Here is a 20,460-nt window from a genome sequence, read left to right on the forward strand (position 1 = left end):
AGGGTCTTAAGACAAATGGTGGTGTACCTCTCTCGGCAAGGTCAATTTTCATGTCGTCTTGCCACTGAATATATATTAGGCCTGAACTCTTGGAGAAATCAATTGGACAACCGACGGTACATCCACCCCCTTTACCCCCATTTGGTGGAAATGTCTCTAAAAACTTTACATTCATCCATATTGAAAAATGCTGTATATTATGTGGCCAATGTCCTGAAACTATTTATCATCTCTTTATATCTTGTGATTTCGCTAATAGGATTTGGATAACAGGCTCTCTCGATTTGCAACCACATCGCATCCTAGAATCATCTTTCATTGCAATGGTGAAACGCCTGTTTTTTTTTTCTCCAAGCCTTAGTCAAGTTGAAATTAATTGGTATTTCAGTGTTGTTGCTATTACTATCTTCTTTATTTGGCATCACAAGAACCAAATCAGAAATAATAATAAGAACTGCAATATTTTGAATGTTAATATAAATGTGAATACTTGGATTTCTGATCTCATAATTTATCCTAACAGATGACCAAGACTTCTCATTAAGAGGATATCCAAGTCTCCTATTTTTGTCATATCCTATTTTGGTTTGTGCATGTGCTATTAACCAAATGTTAATAAAAATGTGTATACTTGGATTCCTGATCTCATAATTTATCCTAACAGATGACCAAGACTTCTCATTAAGAGGATATCCAAGTCTTTTGTTTTTGTCATATCCTATTTTGGTTTGTGCGTGTGCTATTAACCAATTCTCATCAGATTCAGGTTGGGCTTTTGGCGTCTTTTGCAATGAATGCTTTTTTGATCTCAAGAGTGGAACCATTCATGGTAAACAACTAGTGGAAGCAGAAGCCTACAACATCTTGAAGGACTAAACTAGACCTCACAATGAGGATGGAATATCACTTTAGTATGGTTAACGGAAAAGGAACTACTTCAACTTATTCCATACCCATCTGGCATCCCATGGCCTTGGTACTTTGTAGCGGAGTTTTTGGAGATTAATGCGAAGTACAAAGTATTTCTTTTTGCCATATGGACTGGACATATTCTAAGGCTAACCATTTCATGCGCAGCCTTGCTTTGATTGATCTGTATCACAAAAACAATGCTTCAACTTCTAATGTAAATAACTATTCCCTCTAATAACATCTCTCTCTTTTCCCATAAAAAAATAGTAATCCTTCTTTAGATTCCAGCTTTTCACTCGGATAACAAATATGGGATCAGTATTAAGCACATTCGATGATTTCAAACATCAAATATCAATTATTTCAGGCAAGAATCATTGGTACGGGGGAGCTCAAGGGGGTTTCAGCATGAACACCATATATGTGTAGCCCAAGCATAAACCTACTCGTGAAGCAGGAGACAACATCTTCTCGTTTGATTCAACACAGAGGGTTTTTTTTGAACAAAAAATTGCAGATAAGTACACCAACTCAAGCAATTCATATGAACAGGATGCCTGCGATTCTGAGCCAAATGGTCCAAGAAGAATTCACTGAAGTTGCATGTTTCCCACAGAAGAAAGAAGAGAGGTTTCTCTATTTTAACTAGGAAATACTTCTCCGTTTTAACTTGGAAAAATAGTGAAGGCTGAGAAAAACAATCCCCTTTTGACTACGTCCCAGGATTATGGAAAAATCTCTAAGACATTGGAGAAGATGAAGATCTTGAACACATGAAGACTCAGTGTCCTCCAGAAAAAAAAAAAAAAAAAAAACAGTAGAGAAACACCACATAAGCAAAATCATATTGTTATATTATAGGTGCAGAAAAGCATTTCCCAAGATAACTATTGTCATTTTTCACACATCATTTCCTACCATAGTTGTTTCACTTTCTGGTTCTTATCTGCACTGTAAAACAAGAAGGCAATATCATTCATGAATCCTATTTGGCAATTACATAGCCACTTCAAAGACATTGCAACCTCTAAGGATTCACATGTATATGTATACCTCACTAGTTCCAGGAGTTGACAGCAGAATTAATGTGCACAGTGGCTGCTTCTTCAAAGTTTCTGTCCGAGTTCTGTTCTCGTTATGGACACTTAATTCTGAAAAAGGCAAGATTATCCAACTCGTCAAACCACTGCAGAGCAACACCAACCTGAAAACACCCAAAACTAAGCTCTTCAGATACTATTACAAGTTCAGTAAAACTTCTGCAGATAAGAAAAGGTAAGTTACCCATCCCATACTTGGATTATCTGACAAATATAGGAATCAACTAACCACCACTTTTTATATCAAGGTAGCTTATAACATGATCAATTTCTTGAATATGGTCTGGGTGGTTAGGCTACCATTGGATGTGATCCACTATATTTTAAAAGAAGCTCATTTCTGTTCGGAAAAAGAGAATATCCTGCGATATGTCACAAGGAGTTTGTTGGCACTTGTAGGCTGAGATGAATAGCAGATTATTTGAAAATTAGGAGCTTTTGATTCAAGTGAGCTTTGTGAGCTGATCTACGAGCACCCTTACTTCTTTAGGTTGAGATACAGATCGTCTTTATATACAGTAGGCATTTTCTTGCTGGGGCTCTCAAGCAAACAATGCAAACTACGGAATGAAACCAAAAAACATCAATAGGTCATCATTTCACAATTACAAAATTGGGCCATGGTTTAAAAGGGTGCCAATCCTAACTACATTCTGCAAGAAACAGTATCAGTGCCCTGGACTTCAGTGTCTTCCACTAATCTGAGCATGTGGATTAAATCCAATGATGATGACATTAAGTTGAACTCTGAGGGATGCTCAATCAGAATGAAGGTCAGTCGGGCGTGAAACATCTTTGATGATGTCAGTTTTGTGTTTTCAGGCTATCAATGAGAAATTAAGACAGGGCATTAACTCCTGCCATTTTCCAGTTGAGGCTTGCCAATGAGTCAAACCTCATATCTAATTCCACGAGACTCTTAAGAATTTTCTGAAGGATAAGAAAAAGCATAGCACTTTTAAGACTATCTGATAATATTAGGGAAACCTTCCACATGTAGCCCTTGAACATCTTGTTCAAGTGAATACCTATTGAGGCAGATGAAATTCAGGCAGCTAAGCAACATTTGGGAGGGATTCTCTGTCAAACTAAATTGATTCCACGGAAAAAAATTTCTAAGAGTAATTATGAGGTTGTAGCTGTTCTATTTATCAATATATTTATCCTTCACCTATAGAACATGAATGATAAAAATAAAAAGAAGAATTTTCCCAGCAAAGGGAAACCTTCTCTGAGGATATCGCAACACTATCCGAACCAGAGATTTCAGCAGCAAATCCTCTTGCTTGTTGCCAGATACAACCTTCTTGCAATGGTTCTACGAGAATAGAATCCTCTGGTCACAGCTATATCACCCTTGCCTGTTCATCAATAATTGAAACCTGAACAGGATTGATTAAATAGTTTTGCGGCATCAAGTAAAGAGGCATGCACTTGTCTTCTAGAGCTCCACTCAGCCAAGTGTTACCAAAGAAAACCAAAAGACGTAGAGGAAAATGAAGAATATCAAATGAGAACAATTCAGTAGAGGAACTATGCTGGTACTTAAATAGGGTAGCATGGCTCTTGGTTATATACCAATCTGCTTTGAAAAAAAAAGAAATTACACTTTCCTTCTTGTTGAAAAAAGAAAAAAAAGGTCTCTTGGACAGACAGCAATCTGATTTGAAGCAAAAAAGCACTGGAATTTCCTTTTTATTTGAAGGGTAAAAGACACCTTAGAGTTCACTCAAGAAGGAGCATGTGAAAACGAGCATGAGACCATTTTGTCTGACCCATGGTTTTAAAAACCAAACAGCTGGTTGAACTGGGTTAAAACACAGCTACTTAAAAAGTTCCTCATGTATTGGCAGAAACCAATCGTTAAGCTGGAAAAAATCTGAAATTGGGTACCAAAATGGATTGAAGTCAGGCCTAGTTTTTCAAACATTGATCAGTTTTCTCCAGCCTTAAAAAAAGGGACAAGTTTTTCAATTGTCAAATATCAAGTACTGAAACACGGTTACTGAAGGAGTTAGACTTTCCCTCTCAAGGAAGAAGTACCCAGTGAAACAATGATCGACAAAATCCATAGCGACCATAATATTCAGATAAGAGCATGAGATCAGAAAACGTCAGGCTGTAGATGGTCAATTACCTGGAAGCACACTAAAAAACTGGAAATGATCAACTTTGGCTCCCTGATTTGCACAAGCCCTGTTAACATTGGAGGGGTGAACAAAAATCAAACAGTTATGGACTCAATTGCACTTTCCAGAATACTCACCGAACAAAAACATGTTCCAAAGGGAAAGACAACCAATATGGTAATCCAAGGATACCAAAGTCAGAAAATTGGAGGTTTGAGATGATCCCAGATCCTCTATCAAGTTTCAAAACCCTCTGACCAACTTCATCAACATATGAAACTCATCAGAAACAAATACCTCGATGAAGTACAAGAAGTATATACTTAAGTGCAAAGGTAAAGAACCCATTGAGAGCTTATTTAACTGTGTCACAAAATACTATGCTATTCTGAAAGGTAGCAAGTGATGATATTAGGCTGCAATATGGAAGTCCATCTAATGAACAATTATGATCAATTTTCTGCTGCAAACAACTATGAAGCATCTGTTTCAAAATCGACCCTTTCTCCATGATCATCTCCCAGCAGATCTTCAAAATATTTGGAAACCCTTCAGAAAATTAAAAGACTATATTTTGGCTAAAAATAGATAATAAGAGTGCAAGAAAAATTTGAGGTAAACCCAAACCTTTGACAACCGCTTTGATCTTCCCAGAAGTTAAATCCATAGGCTATAGAGTTTCAAAGCTGTAAAGTAATCAATCAGGGATGCGCTGAGATATAGCACCACCAAAATTGGGAGATACATCTGAAATGCTAGATTAATTAGGTCAAGCAAGTTTGTAGCATTCCACTAAACCCTCTTATTATTTGAGTGGAATTCCTTTTTATCCACCAAATTTTTTCATTATATACAGGCCAAAAAGCAAAAATACAGGACACAGGTGCTGCTGTTTTTTAATTTTCAGCAATTGATTTTTTGGGATATTATATGCTTGATCAGCACCCCACTGTGCATATCATTCTATTCTGGAAAAACACAAGAAAATCCTAACACAACTAGCAAAAATTTGGGAAGTTGGAAAGGATTTTACTTTCTCCTCAAAAAATTCTCCGGCTATTTCAGTTTCTACTATTTCAATGTTCCAAACAAATTGATCCATAATGTCTAGGAAAAAGAAGTTATGAAGAGATAATGCAATCCTTACATAAACATAAATGCAGTTCTCCTATAACTGTGCAGATTGGAAAATATGCATACACGACAAAAAGAGAAAACAATAAGTGTAAAGGGCCCAAAATATAAAGACTCGAGAATATGGTCTTAACAGATCTACATGTATGTACACTGAGAAAGGAAAAAATAAGATGCCCTAAAAGGTCAAAACCATGTCACTGTCCACCATGGCTTCACGAACAGCCGATAACATCAATGGATATATCTAGTATTGTCCCTCTTCCTTTACCAATTTGTGATCGGGAATTTTCTCCCAAACATATTTTTTAATTTTAGCAACTAGATATCCACACATCAGTTTAAATGTTTCATCCATCTACTTCCCACCCAAATATCTATCTTCCTCTATCTCGTCAAGAAGGTTAGTTCCTGCCTGACCCTTCTCTTCTTTCCTCAAAATTACCAAATATTTGTTAGTTCCATATTCTGATTTTTTTTTTTTTCATTTGACTGGTGCGAAGATCATGATGAGCCTAAAGTTCTCTAAACCTGGTTCTACCAGTCCTTCAATACTATTTTTTACTTTCACCAAGAATTAAGGGTTACACCAAGGATCAGCTCTAAGTCCTTATTCGTTTGCACTTATAATGGATGATTTAACTAGGCACATACAAGATCAGTTCCGTGGTGTATGGTGTTCGCTGATGATACAATTCTGACAGATGAAACAGTAGAAGGGATTAATACTTAACTAGAGCTATAGAGATCAAGCTTGGAATCAAAAGGTTATATGATCAGCCAAAGACAGAGTATATGATGTGCCCCTTTAGCCAATCTAGAGGAGGGGACGGAGTAGTGAAACTTGGGGAATGGGAGCTACCCCAGAGTGACTATTTTAAATATCTAGGTTCTATCATCAACAAAGAGGGGGATATTGAGGATGATGTTGTCCACCGGATTAAAGTGGGATGGATGAAATGGCGAGGTGCGTCCGAAGTGTTATGTGACAAGAGAATGCCTATTAAACTCAAAGGAAAATTCTATAAGACAGTTATACGATCAACTATGAAATACGGAGTGGAGTGTTGGGCAGTTAAGGAGAGTAATTTGAATATACTGAGTGCAGTGGAATGAGAATGTTAAGAGAGTTGTGTGGCAAGACTAGGGGAAAGAGTAAGGAATGATTGTATTATAAACAATTTTGGGGTTGCACCAATCCAGGACAAGTTCCATGAAAGCCGGTCAAGGTGGTATGGCCATGTTCAATATAGAACTATGGATGCCCCACTAAGAAAGAGTGACCATATTCAATTAGAGGGAGCCGGAAGAGGTAGGGGCAGGCTTAATATGACTATTGACGAAGTGGTACGAAAAGATATGCATATGGTAGGACTCGATTCTATTATGACTACGGATAGAGTTTTGTAGAGGACTAGCAACCATGTTACTGACCCCATATAGGGGATGTTCTCATGATGCTTCTTTAACTACTGCTTTACCTCATTTTATTTCCATTTAGCTCATTTTAACCCCATATAGGCTGAGTTGTTGTTGTTGTTGTTGTTGTTGTATCCATGTATCTGACCCCATTTAGTTAGGATAAGGTTATGATTGTTGTTGTTGCAGTTACCAGGAATTAAGGGTAACATAGCAGCATGATTTCAACCTCAAAAGATATTGAGTGAGGGAAAGACTATTAACATGTAAAGAATCCACTCATTAAGGCGATCTTATTGCATTTGCATGAATCTTGGTATGCTTCTCTACTGCTTCCATTAGTTGATGCTTCCCCTACACTTGAAAATTTATAGGACTTCGAAACTTTTGGATGTTCATGATTTCATATTGGATGTTGATCAATCTGTTAGCTGTTTTTAACTGCTTATCAACTATATTGACTGTACTTACTACGTTTTTGTATACGGAGCCCTTCTCGTTTGGGGAATTTGTAATGGAGCTCCATCCATTTATTTTCATTAGAGAATCAAAATTTAAACACAAATATTTTAAACAAAGAAATAGAAACACGATAAAATTATGATGGGACGTAGATGAATTTCCCGCGGTTAATAATTAAGATGTCACTACCTGATCCATCAAATGCCAAGAAAAATTTAATGACTCCATAGCAAATTCCTCAATTCTCTGCAAGTTGTTCTACAATGTTGATGTACATTGTTACTATCCTAATTGACTATTCAACTGAATCAATAATTTACATTCAAATAGAACCTAATCACAAGAGAAATTTTCTGTAGGCTCCATTTTCGGCGCAAAATTTTCCTTGTTGAAATATTTTCCAGTGCTTGTAAAATACAATGTGAAAGGGTCACATCATATATCAAACTCTATATCAAGCAAATATATAAAAGGAAGTAATTTACTAAGAAATCCAGCATGAAGAAGGAGAACTCAGGTCTCACCATCACAAACTCAGATCAGCTATCTTGCACATTTAGCTAGATCTATTAATGGGGAATATATAATTGGTCCCCATCATTAACAAGCAATATTGTCTACTAACAATTTGAAACTAGAGATGCTGTTCAGCACTAGGTTTTACATCAATGTATCGGTATCAGCCTGGTCCTCTCATAAACTCAAGCAATCACCATGCAGAGTTGAAAGACGTAAGGACATGTTGTAAGCTCAAAACTTCGCTTGGGACGAGCAAAGCAGAAGGGATCAACAGTGCAAGGGAGAAATCCAGGAAAAATACGAGCACCTGACTCTAATGACAGAGAAACAAAGCATAAGAAAGTTTGCAAAACATCCACCAATCACAAAATAAGAAAACTTCGCATGACCCCAATTCTTACAACTTGTTGGCCAATAAGTTTGGTGGTCATACTTCTGACAAAAAGACAGATCTTTGTTCCCTAATAAGAGTGTGACAATGTTGCTTGCTCCAGTTAAACTATAACAGAGAAACACATGACAACAAGAAAATTGGATCAATTAACAGCAAGAAAAAAAAGACTGTTTCACATGTTCCATTTATTCACCTTCAAAACCTTAATAGTTTGCCCCAGTTGGGGTAAGAAACATTATATAATGTGCAAAAGAACCCATTGTGGAAAAAACAAAATAAAGGGGAAAGCGGTGTGGGAGTTTAGACCATGATCAGCAATGAAGGAAGAACAAAGTAGTGGGAGGTGAAGTCAAACCCCATGCTGATTGGTGTGCCCACAGGCTTTTACTGCCTCCACACACCGTTTCTGTTATCTAATATGATTTTCATTACCTTGAAGTAATCTTGAACAATGCGTCTAATATCACTAACCATTAGTTAAAGGGGGAAAATAGGAATTGCATTATGTTTCACTGTAGTTTACTTTAACATTTTTTGCATTCTCAATGACATAACTGTTGGATTTTCTTTCTACTCTCAATATTTGCAATTTGCGTGGAAGAGTGTCCATATATCTATTCATCTGGAACTATTGGTTTGATATACAGATAAAACTCGAAATGTATAATAATAATCCACAACAATTTAAAATACACATTTGCCTAAATTTCAGCTAGCCAATAGTTACCATCTGTTATCTGTACCAATGGATTAGTTTTCTCGTTTTGATCTTTCCTTGCATGTTCTAATCCCTTATGCATGCATCATTAACCAATAGTGTGATCCCTTTGACATGATATGTCACAAACAGGAAGTTATTTGGGGAGTGGATGGGTGGTGCCAGACTAACACATATATCCTCCCCGAAGCCCTAAATCCATTCATCTCCAATCTTTTTATAGAGTTTCCAGAGTTAATAATGACTAGTTAGAGCACAATTCCAACATCATGGTGAGGGATAACAATACAAAATGGAATTGGAGAGCACTTTTAGTCTGCACTATGGCTACTATGGCTACTAATAAAATAAGACTAGGAACTAAAAACCAAACGGAATAGTAGGTACAAAGAAAATTGCCCAATGTTTCCAAATTAGTCCAACTTTGTACCTTTCCTGCATGAACCGTCAATCTCAGTGAGTGAACTAGGTTTTGGTATTCCTTCTCGAGCTTCTATTTCTTCCATTAAAAAGAGAAAAGTGGACGACCAATTCTCGAACTATAGGAGGATCTCTCTGCCCAACTCATTTCCACTGGTAAGTCAATAAGAGCCTAAAAGCATTAGAGGTTAAGGTCCAGCTAAAATGAGCTTAAAGGAAGCCGATCTAGCATATACATCTCCAAATTAGGCTAATTTACGGTTAAACAGCATTTGGAAGCAAAACCCAGACTAGTTTTTGAATCAGAAAGAAGGGACAACCAAAATTGGTTCATAATTTGTAAATTACCTAACTTCGTCTTCCAGCTGGTCGCCATCGAGAGACTGAAACAAAAATATTGTGTATCAACTTCATAACTTGCACAATTATTAAGCCATGACAAAGTGAATGCAAATGATCATCAAAGTAGGTCTTAATCATCCAACCGGATAAAATTATTGAACTATTGTATAGCAGATCAGCATATCCAGCTGGACAAAATTAAAACAAAATTGAACAAGATAAAAAGTCAATTAAAATAACCTAGTGTTGGCAACTTCTAGATCTTGAATTGTAAAATAAGCTGAGAGGGAGAGGGAGAGGGAGTGGGAGAGAGGGAGAAAGGAGAATACCTGCCATGGTCTCTGCTCCTAAAGACGATGCTCACAACTTCCAATAGGTCGGTTTTGTTGGGGAAGAGAGGGACGCTCACAGCTTCTTTTGATTTTTGGAGAAAACGTGAGCAAGTCGATTTTATCGGGGAAGAGAATAATTGTTTTACAGGTTTGATTGCACCCATTTTAGGGGTAAAATTTGTCAGGCTATTTTCCGGTAAATACCAAGGTTTTGGGAAAATTTTCCTTTTCCAAGTTACAAAACAAACGTTGGAAAATCTCTAAAATTTGTTTTACCGACCCTTTTACACCGAAACAAACGGAGTCGTAGGGAAATCTATGGGGCCTGTTACTATGGTGTATTCTCTGAATACATCTGGCTTATAAACTACAACCATACACTCCATAGTTACAGGATCATGCTGCACCAAGCTGTACATGAATTTGGCTACCCCCAGGATCACCAGGTATGGTACCTTCTCTCCTCCATTTCTCTCTAACCTTGAATGCTTCATCCCACAAACCTGCTGCAGCATAAACATTAGAAAGTGTAATGTAGGTTGAAGAAACCTGTTGCTTCTTCTTGAGCATCTTCTGAGCCGCCCTGCTCCCCATTTCCAGATCTCCATGCAACCTGCAAGCCCCCAGAAATGCACCCCATATTGTTTCACCGGAATCATCATTAATGTCTCCATTCCCAATTTCCTCCAATAAGCTCCAAGCTTCAGTGAGCCTCCCAGCTCTTCCCAACAAATCAATCACACAAGTATAATGATCGGCTCTTGGGAGTATCCCATATTTGTCCTTCATTAGTTTGAAGTATCCTATCCCTTCCTCGACAAAACCACAATGGCTACAAGCCGTTAAAACTGAAATAAATGTGACTTCATTTGGTTTCACACCTATTTCTAACATTTGCTGGAAAAGCTCAAGGGCCTGTGAACCAATACCATGAATGGCATAGCCAGTTATCATCGATGTCCATGCGATTACATTCTTTTCCAACAGCCGGTCAAATACTTTCTGTGCATAATTTAAACTACCAGACTTCGAGTACATGTTGATTAAAGCTGTCCCAACGACCACATTATTGATGTCAATATTGACTCCCGACCGAATCAATTTTACATGTATTTGTTTTCCTGCCCCCAATGCTGACAACAGAGTACATGCTTCAAGAGCAGTGGAAAAAGTGAAGCAGTTACCTTCCATCATAAGCCCATCTTCGTTGTTGTACATCTTAGTTAACAGAGTTAGTCCTTGTTGAGGCAACCCATGCTGCACATATCCTGAAATCATTGTTGTCCATGAAATTAGATCTCTCTTAGGCATCTCTCCAAAACACTTCCTAGCATCTTCTAGCAATCCAGCATGTATATAACCTGTGATCATTGCATTCCAATGAGAAATATGCTGGGCAGGGTGAAACCAATCAAAAGCTTGGCGAGCTTCTCTGACGCTTGAGCACTTGCAGTACATGTCAATTAAAGCACTTCCAACAATGGAAAGATCTTTCTCATCTGAAACCCAATTCAGGTGGGAACCAATGAAAGTAATGATAAGACAATGCACCTGCTTTCCAACTCTACGCAACGAGAGATTTGCGCATGCAGTGAGGATGGAGACAACCACACTATGATCCATTGTTGCAATTTCAATGAAATTACTGTCCTGAACAACATGCATTATCGCATCATAGTATCTGCCATTGAAGACATATCCTTTGATCATCATAAGCCTTGAGATTACATTTTCTTTTATTTCACTTAAAGCCTTCTCTGAACAAGACATCTCACCACATCGAAAGTACATATTACAGAGTGTATAAGCACATTCTGACTCAAAACCAACAGTAAGAAGATAACCATGAACTTGCATGCCAAAATCCATATCATTAATCCCCGCACAAGCTGCCAATACTGTTGACACTGCAAACTCATCCGGTATTTGGCAGTCCAGACATTTCATCCGATAGAACAAATGCAAACCAAGAGCTTCCATCCCATTTTGAACATAGCCCGCAATCATAGCATTCCAAGATATTGAATTTCTTTGCGGCATTTCGTCGAACACCTTATGAGAGAACTCGATATCACCACATTTCGCATACATATCCAAGAAAGCCGTTTCAACGACGACATTAGGTAGAAACCCCGATTTTATCACATGGGTATGAACGCATTTGCCCAATTGGAGGTAGTGCCCAGCAAAAGACCCGCATGCTCGAGCGACGATGGAATAGACGAAAGGATTGGATTGAATTGGGGGGAATTGAAGGTTCATTTGAGAGAAGAGTTGGAGAGCTTTGTGGGGATTGCCAGCTCGAGTGTAGGCTGAGATAATGGAGGTCCATAGCACAATATCTTTGGAAGGAACTTGGTCGAACAACTGGTGGGCGTGTGATAATGCGTTTGCAGATTGACAAGAAGCGTACGCGTTGAGAAGCCGGGTTGCAACCATCGGGTTCGTGTCAAGGCCAAGCTTAATGAATCGGCTGTGCGAATTCATTCATGCTCGCTCGCTCGCGCTCGCGCGCTCTCTCTCTCTCTCTCTCAAAGAGGAAATGTAAAATAGATGGGGGCTAGTTTACTTATGGGGGCATGCCTTAGACACCGGAATAGGGCTAAGGACTGGAGAGGGACGATATCGATTTGAATCGGCCTAGACTGGACAAAAATTACCTGTGGTTGTCATTGAAAGTATCAGTTTTTTCTTTTTACTTTATAACCTTTTCTGTATGGATCAAACGATGTGGCAGTGGTATCAGTAAACATTCCAAATTGGACAAGGCTGATACTGATCCAGTCTGACCCAGTTAGGGCAATCCGATTCCTCAAATTATTCTTACTAGAATATTGATTGACAACTCTACAAGTGCATTTTGAACTTGACATCTTTTAATTTCTCTTTACTTTATTTTCAAAAAAATTATTTATGATTAGGATAAAAAAGTTTTAAAAAATAAATAATTGGAAATTTAGACAAGGGATTTAAATCTTCTGCAATTCTTCATCATGTAATTCTATTGGCAGAATGCAACACCTGACAATGTTGACAAGGACGGCCCAGATCTGGAGGGAGAAGATGATGTTACCCAATTTTACTAGTTCAGTTCTAAAGGGGTAAACCCCAGTTACACGCAGTTATACTCACACCTAACCCATGTAATAGATCAATTGCGAGGAGATTCGAATTGAAGATGTCGATTAACACACATCTTTGAACAAGTGGAACTACACATAGGATGTTCTTTCAATGACACCTTCATTGATGTTAAAAATATATACTTTTAGAGCAAGAGATTGGAACCTGGTTGTGTGGTCCCTGCACCAATGTAGGGCCAATGGGTGCTCAAAAAGTAGCATCAACATGAAAAACATCTTTGAATTCAACAGAACAATAATTTCACTTGCTCTAATAAATGGGCACAGGAACCACATGGCCTAGTAGCATTCTTTTTCCCATATATATATATATATATACACACCTTCTAGGAAAATGGTTTGTGGGGAGTGGGTGGGAGTGTAGCCTCTATGTCTAGACACATTGGGGAGGGGGGTTGTCAAAATGACCGATCCACCCCTATTAAATGGAACATGTCACCTCTATTGATGCTTCCTCGTGTATTTCTATTGACTCTCATGCATGCACGCATGGAAACTGCACTCTACCATGGAAAACACTTTCCCATACTTTTTAAACCTCATTTTATATATATATATATATATATGTGGCATTGGGCATTGTATCCATGAATACGATCCCAAAAGATGGATGGAATGTATCTGACAGAAGAACAGAAGAGGCAAAACAACATAGAAGATGAAAATGCAGATTTCATATAAAAACTAGGGCACCAATGGTTTGCATTACATACATGGCACATGATAGTTTTCAGCTGCATTGTCCCATACAAATAGAACATTATTCCTCTGCATTATAGCAAGTAGTGATGTTTCAACTCGATTATAAGTTCACATCCCCAAATGTAAGAAACCAAAGGCAGCACCTCTTATTCATGTCTTACTAGCAAGTAGTGGAAATATATCTTTTCTCATCCTTCTCTCCTGTTAAGCTTTACTGAAATTATTTTCTGTTGTTGGAAAGCCTTATGGTGTCCACATTGATGGTGGTCCAAGACCTGGTGTATGAGAATAAGGAATAAATTACAAATACTAAATCTATGAACCATTAATCATCGCGGTAGTGCAGGGTGGGTTCACAGGGAGGAGAGGAGAGGAGAGGAGGGGAGGGGAGGGGAGGCTAAGGCGGGATTGCAGGGAGGAGGGAGTGATGTGTTGGAGATCCTTTACCATATTAAACATATGAATAACCCTATAGTATTTAAAATATAAGAATCATAAAAAAGATTTAACCATGGGTATAGTCCCAAAACCAAGATCAATAAAGTACTCCCTTCATAGATCTTAAAATACATAACCATATAGATTTACCATATCTATAATAATCAATGGGATATCCATGACATGAACCATAAATGAGAATAGAGAAGTACCTGTGTAAGTTTAGAAGCCCCATGAGCATAGGTCATGAACCTCTATCCCATGTAGTTAAACATTACTCCCATGAAGATGATAATGACGAACTACGCAAGTGGAGTCATTCTACTGAGATCTTCTGTAGCCTCATACTCTAGGATTTCCTCTATTTCTGTGCACTTGCTCTTGTGAGAAAGTCGTGCTCCCAAAACCAATAAGGCATTAAGTAATAGCTGCAGAGACCGTCAGTATTCTATTTACAATAGAATCCCTAAAACCCTATCTACTCTCATAATAGAAAGAGCTAGGAGTTTTCTAATTAGAGTGATTCTATAACTGCTTAGGCCCAATGGATCAATTGGTATCAGTTAAGCCCACATAAAAGTTCTAACATGATGTTCCTCTATTGTGTAAGAAGAAGAAGAAGAAAGAAGGTGCTGATAGACTCTTATCATAAACTTTTGATGACAATTGTCTATCTCAATTAATGAGTTGTGGTGCACAAAAAGCCCATGCTCACTAAGAGGTCTCGAGTTTAAGCCTTCTAATTGTTATCTACTTCCCATCTCTACCTATATAAAAAAAGAAGGGATCTTAAAGATATTTTAAGTAGTTTGATTACTTTATTCTATTCATTTGGGAATTTGATAAATCTTTTTAACATTAAAACTTGTAATTATAAAATATAAGGGAGAGAGGTAGGCATGCTAGCAGGATACCCAGGTATCAGGTATGCTAGGAAACCTTAACCGTTGGATTAGAAGGGCCAAATATACACCGCTGGGTACTTGTTGTCTTACCTAACCTACCTAGCCCCGACGCTCTACCATCACTCTTCTTTTCCCTCACTATTTTCAGGCGACCATTCATCTTACGGTCAATAGATCTTCCTTCCTCTTCTTCTACCTTTCCCCTTCCCCTCGGTCTCATGTGCCATTCCCTTCCAAAAATTTCGTCGAACCACCCGCTACCCCTATCTCACTCTCTCTGTCCTGGTCGTCTCTTCTATCTCCAGTAGTTGTTGAAGAGGCGGTGGAGTGTCAATGGAGAAGAGTAGGTCCATTTGCTCTTAGCAGCGCTGCCTTGCTCCATCTGCTACTATCTTATCTTTTTTTTTTTTTTTTCTTAAGGTTGTTTTCTATTGATTGAAGAAGTTGGGATGTTTGTTTGTTTGGTTTTTACTTTTTTATATTTTAAAGGTTTGCTTCTTTTGATGGAAGAAGTTGGGAGGTTTCAGTGAGGTCGATGCTGTGAGTTTTTTTTTTCTACAACATATCAGTTGCATCGCCGTGCGGGAAGAGGGGGAGAGAAAGAGTGAATGCCTCGACCATGAGGCCATCAATCTCGCCAAGGCCAAGATCTTTGAAATTGATTCCAATCTCTCCAAGCAGCTTGAGGATCTGCCTCTTGGACCTGTGACTCATATAGCACGATCGGAGCGCGAAGAGAAGATGATGACACATCGAAGAAGAAGAAGAAGTGAAACACTGGTTTGGAGATCGAGCAGCGATGGGGACAATTTCAGTTCCTGCAAGGAAGACGAAGAAGGGAGGGAGTGGGACCCAAAGACGTAGACAGAGATGTAGATGGATGCCAGTTTCAGGTGTGATGATGACGTCTTCCGAGGAAACACCGATGACTATAACGGAGATAGAGACGGTGACGGTGAGGGAAAAGAAGAGTGATGGTAGAGCATCGGGACTGGGTAGATTAGTAAGACAACAAGTACCTAATGATGTAGATTTGATCATTCTAATCCAACGATCAAGGTTTGCTAACATATCTTATACCTGAGTATCCTGTTAGCATACCTATGATTTTCCCAAAATTATAATTTATATACTAATTCTGTATGTCTTTTTACTATCTGATAGATCTAGGCCTAAGTAAAAATGCTTGTAGCCCAATAGACTCATCATATGTTTTTTTTTTTCTAAAACCATCACCATCAAAGAAGACCCAAAGTCAATGCTGATGGCAAGTAAGAGTCAAGTCTATTGTCATTTAATGCCGACACATTATAGTCCAAAGAGTTTGTGGTTTGCACTTGGCGGCTTCCAACAAACTTCCATCTTCTTCACTGCTAACTCACCATTTGAACTACGATTCAAGTTACCCATTAAAAGGTTCTAATAAGTCGCCGTGTGTACCATGAGGTAATTCAAAATATCTGATCTTATAAGTATCATTTGAGCATCAAGCAGTTGGGCACGCTATTAGCAGAAACGCTAGTACATTGTTAGCAAAAACATATTTAAAGTTTTGTTTTAAACGCGTTTTCATTTTTTATCATTTAAAACATATTTTTCCATCTGTTTCTCAAAGGCACTTAGAAAAACAGCAAACGGCAAGCATTTCCATTTTTTGGAATTTTTTAAGACTCAACTTGTTGAATATAATGTCTACTTAATTGATCAAATCTCTCTCTCCGGAACTCTGATCCACCTGATTCTTTCGCCAACTTGAAGCTAACTCAATGGCCTATATTTCTCATAATATCACATTCAACTCAATATCAATGTATGGATCCTGAAATTGAGATACAAACTAATACGTTTGCTGAAAAATGTTTCTAAAATGATAACTATTAACTCATTCTGAATATACATTACTCCAAGAGTGTGTTGACTATATTGACAACAATGAACAACATCATAGCCAAGTCACATTGCTCAATAAAACTTGGAGATGTGTGGTGTCTGAATTTAGAATTGGTAGTGGATGATATTTAATTATGTGTCATAAAACTTATAATGAGACATGAGATTTGTTTATATATATATATATGCATTAGTCTTGAATCCTGTAGTTATTTTGAACATTAGATGCAAGTATTCATGTAATAATTCCTTAATTTATAATTTATACGAATAGAGTACCCTTTTTTTTCTCGTTTGTTTAAAATATACATGTTTAAAACCCGTACTGACCATTTTTCCTTTTTTTTCGTTCTCTGTTTTTTTGATCATATTGTTCGAAAAATTTTACTGTTTAAAACCCGTACCGTCCTTTTTTTTTTTTTTTTTGCCGTTCCCGTTTTTGCTAACAGTGGTTGGGTACAATTAATAGGATTGAATTGAGTGAATTAAGTAGTTTTGTATCTAATATGGCCATGGGTGGTTTAGATGCTATTAAATCCATTCAGTATCTTCTTCAGCTTTTGCTTTTGGGTTTTCTTTACCTTGAAAGACATATTGTTGTAGGTATCTTTTGTCAATATGGTTTTTAGTATTGATATCGGCTTGTATTGGTTTGGCAAGTCTTCAATCCTGATATTTGATAGATATCATATCAATTGAATGATTCGGATCAGGGGTAAAAAGGTAATATAAACTAAAGCTATATGTATGGTCGTATGTTGACAGAGATGGTGAGAGAGGGAAAGAATATAGAGAAAGAATACAAGTAACATAAAATAGAAGGGAGGGAGAGGTAAGGGATGTGTGCATGGTAGAGGATGTGAAAAATAACACCTTGAAATTTAAAGGTGACAAATAATATAAATATTTAGAAAAAATTAAAAAAATTTCAAGTAAAACCTGTCTTTTGCCAAATATTTTTGAAATTCTCATAGGGGTAGAAGTTTGAAACTTAGTGTCAAACTGTCTATATATGAGAAGATCATCTATGGAAAAGGGAAAGCATTTGTTATCAAGCAAATTCATGAATCTATTGAGGAAGAGAAACACTCACTACTCAAACTTCATTAAGATAAAAAAAAAAAAAAAAACGAAAGAGAATAAGAGATTTATTTGTAATCGATCAACCACAGTAGCAAGATAATAAAATAAAATACAGCATGTTGCAAACGATAAGAGAGAATTAAGGTAACCATTGCAACAATAATTCATTATCAAAGAAAAAAAATTGTAATTATTGCAGCCCAAAAAAAGGTTCAAAATAGTTATCAATTTGTGATTTAAATCACATCACATTATTCACAACATAAGTGCATTGAATCGGATCCTAAACTTGGTTTCCATGAATCTATTGAGGAAGAGACACACTCACTACTCAAACTTTATTAAAAAGAAAAAAAGAAAAAAAACGAGAGAGATTCAGAGATATACCTGTAGTCGACCCACCATAGTACCAAGATAATAAAAGGAAACATAGTCTGTTGCAACCAATAAAAGGGAATTAAAGTAACCATTGCAACCATAATTCAGTGATGAAGAAAAACAATTGTAACTATTGCAGCCCAAAAACAAGTTCAAAATAGTTCTCAATATGTGATTTAAATCTTATTACCTTATTCACAACATAAGTGCATCGGATCCTAAACTCATTCTCATACATTAACTTTTGTAATTGATAAGGTCCTTGGATATGACAACAGCTAAGCAACTATTCAAGAAAGTGTTTTTTACCATAATTAACACTCAGCTATATTATTAATAGTTCAACCAGAAATTACATGCTCAAGACAATAATGAAACAAGAACGATTGTGATACTTATAGCATGAAAACAACACCTGGTTTTAAAAGACTTACTGTGTTTGATTGTTGGAGTGCTGTTCTCAACTGAAATTTCACCATCAGAACACCCTCTTTTTGTTTCTGTGAGGAATTAACAACTTATCTGTATGAGGAAATCTTCAATGATGGTTATACCAACATGTAAACTACTCCAATTTGTACTCTTCAAGCCATATCTCCTATGAAACTAAGGATGTGAATTTGTAACCGAAATTGAACCGATCCGTTTACCTCGAAACCACAAAACCGTTTAGTAAATGGTGCGGTTATGGTTTCAAGTTTCAGGCCGATTAGCTAAACGGGTCGGGTCGATTTTAACTGCAGAACCCATTGATTTCAAACTGAATTGGAACCGTTTAAACCGAACCGTTTAAAACCGTTTAAACCAATCCGATTAATCCGTATAGCAATTAAATAAAGAAGGGGAAGTAATCCGTATAACAAGTAACAATTAAATTAAGTGTCCATCCTGCTTTGGTATGATTTATTGCAATTCAGTTCAAGTTTAGGCTTTAGATCATGAACTTGTAATTCATATATGTTACTATGTTATTATGTTATCATAGATGGGGTGTTTTGGCTGAATCACCTGTCATTTTAGTATTTCATGTTGTAGAAGGCTGGATTTGGATATTGTATGATATTAGATCTAAATGTTTGAGAATGACTAGTACTAGATTATCAAATTAAGACATACCATCGTTAATATAGAATCTCTTATTTGTGGTTGCAAATTATTTTTTGATAAGCTTATGATCTTCAGTTTAGAGATGGTTGCAAGTTATAACAAATCAATTGTGAACCGTTTTACAAATCGTATGGAATAAACCAAAACCAAAACCGTTTAAAACCGTGAAATCGGCACCGTTTAGAAACTATGGAAACTGAAATCGTTTACTAAACGGTCACGGTTTTAGAAAGTGGAACCGTTTAGTAAATGGTGAGGTTATGGTTTTAGTCAAATAAATGTGAACTGAACCGATTAACATCCTTATATGAAACAACAACAAAGAAAATTTTTTAGGGAAACTGAAAGAGAAGCAAACTAAGGATTTTATTGTGTTCACCATTACCTATACTACTGGTGACTGCCATCATAAAACAAAAAAATGGATAAAAAAAATATTGTATATAATGAGATCATCATTATTTGGAGAACCACATAAAACCTACTCAGAGCTCAACAAAACAGAGGAAATAGTTCTAAGAAACTGTGAGGGAAAGATTGTTTTGTACCATTATAAAACTCCATGTCAGCCTAGGATCATTGTAACAAGCAAGCAAACAACCCTTCTTACGTGTAGACCATCCCTAAGAAATGTAGAGCGCATTGCTTTTTCTTTCTCATGAACAATGTCCTCCATTGGTCTTTCACTAAACTTTGATACAGTAGCAATGCCCCCATCAACCTTTCTCAAGCTTGAGAGAGCATTGTCGATAAAGAAACTAAATGAAATCATTTTAGTTTCTTAAAAAAAGAAAAAAAAAATCAAACAATTTAGGAAAACAATAGAGGAGAGAGAATCTAAAAAATATATATTTTCTTTAAATTAGAGAGAGAATCTAGAAAATAGGGATTTTTTTTTTTTGTTGTAAATATAGATGATAAACGAAATTAGTT

General features: G+C 36.9%; 1 protein-coding gene and 1 long non-coding RNA gene across 30 annotated transcripts; both read right to left on the reverse strand.

The window, feature by feature from the left end:
- Nucleotides 1-1,745: 1,745 nt before the first annotated feature.
- LOC122059380 (pentatricopeptide repeat-containing protein At2g13600-like) lies at nt 1,746-12,545 on the reverse strand. 29 transcript variants are annotated; one of them, XM_042622144.1, is made up of 5 exons: nt 9,879-12,545; nt 9,556-9,590; nt 9,218-9,360; nt 4,150-4,208; nt 1,746-2,116 (listed from the first exon to the last, which is right to left on the reverse strand). In XM_042622144.1, the coding sequence occupies exon 1, from the start codon at nt 12,366-12,368 to the stop codon at nt 10,278-10,280; it is 2,091 nt and encodes a 696-aa protein (XP_042478078.1). In that variant the 5' UTR covers nt 12,369-12,545; the 3' UTR covers nt 1,746-2,116; nt 4,150-4,208; nt 9,218-9,360; nt 9,556-9,590; nt 9,879-10,277. The 29 variants fall into 29 exon arrangements, with proteins under 29 accessions (XP_042478078.1, XP_042478073.1, XP_042478075.1 ...); XM_042622139.1 differs by having other exon boundaries at nt 1,746-3,373; XM_042622141.1 differs by having other exon boundaries at nt 1,746-3,394.
- A 5,869-nt stretch (nt 12,546-18,414) lies between these two features.
- Nucleotides 18,415-20,234, reverse strand: LOC122059527. The gene is made up of 3 exons (XR_006134073.1): nt 20,076-20,234; nt 18,855-18,920; nt 18,415-18,476 (listed from the first exon to the last, which is right to left on the reverse strand). It is a non-coding gene; the product is annotated as an uncharacterized LOC122059527 (long non-coding RNA).
- Between the last annotated feature and the right edge of the window lie 226 nt (nt 20,235-20,460).

Source organism: Macadamia integrifolia, chromosome 13, assembly GCF_013358625.1.
Source record: "Macadamia integrifolia cultivar HAES 741 chromosome 13, SCU_Mint_v3, whole genome shotgun sequence".
In the NCBI taxonomy this organism is placed as follows: domain Eukaryota; kingdom Viridiplantae; phylum Streptophyta; class Magnoliopsida; order Proteales; family Proteaceae; genus Macadamia; species Macadamia integrifolia.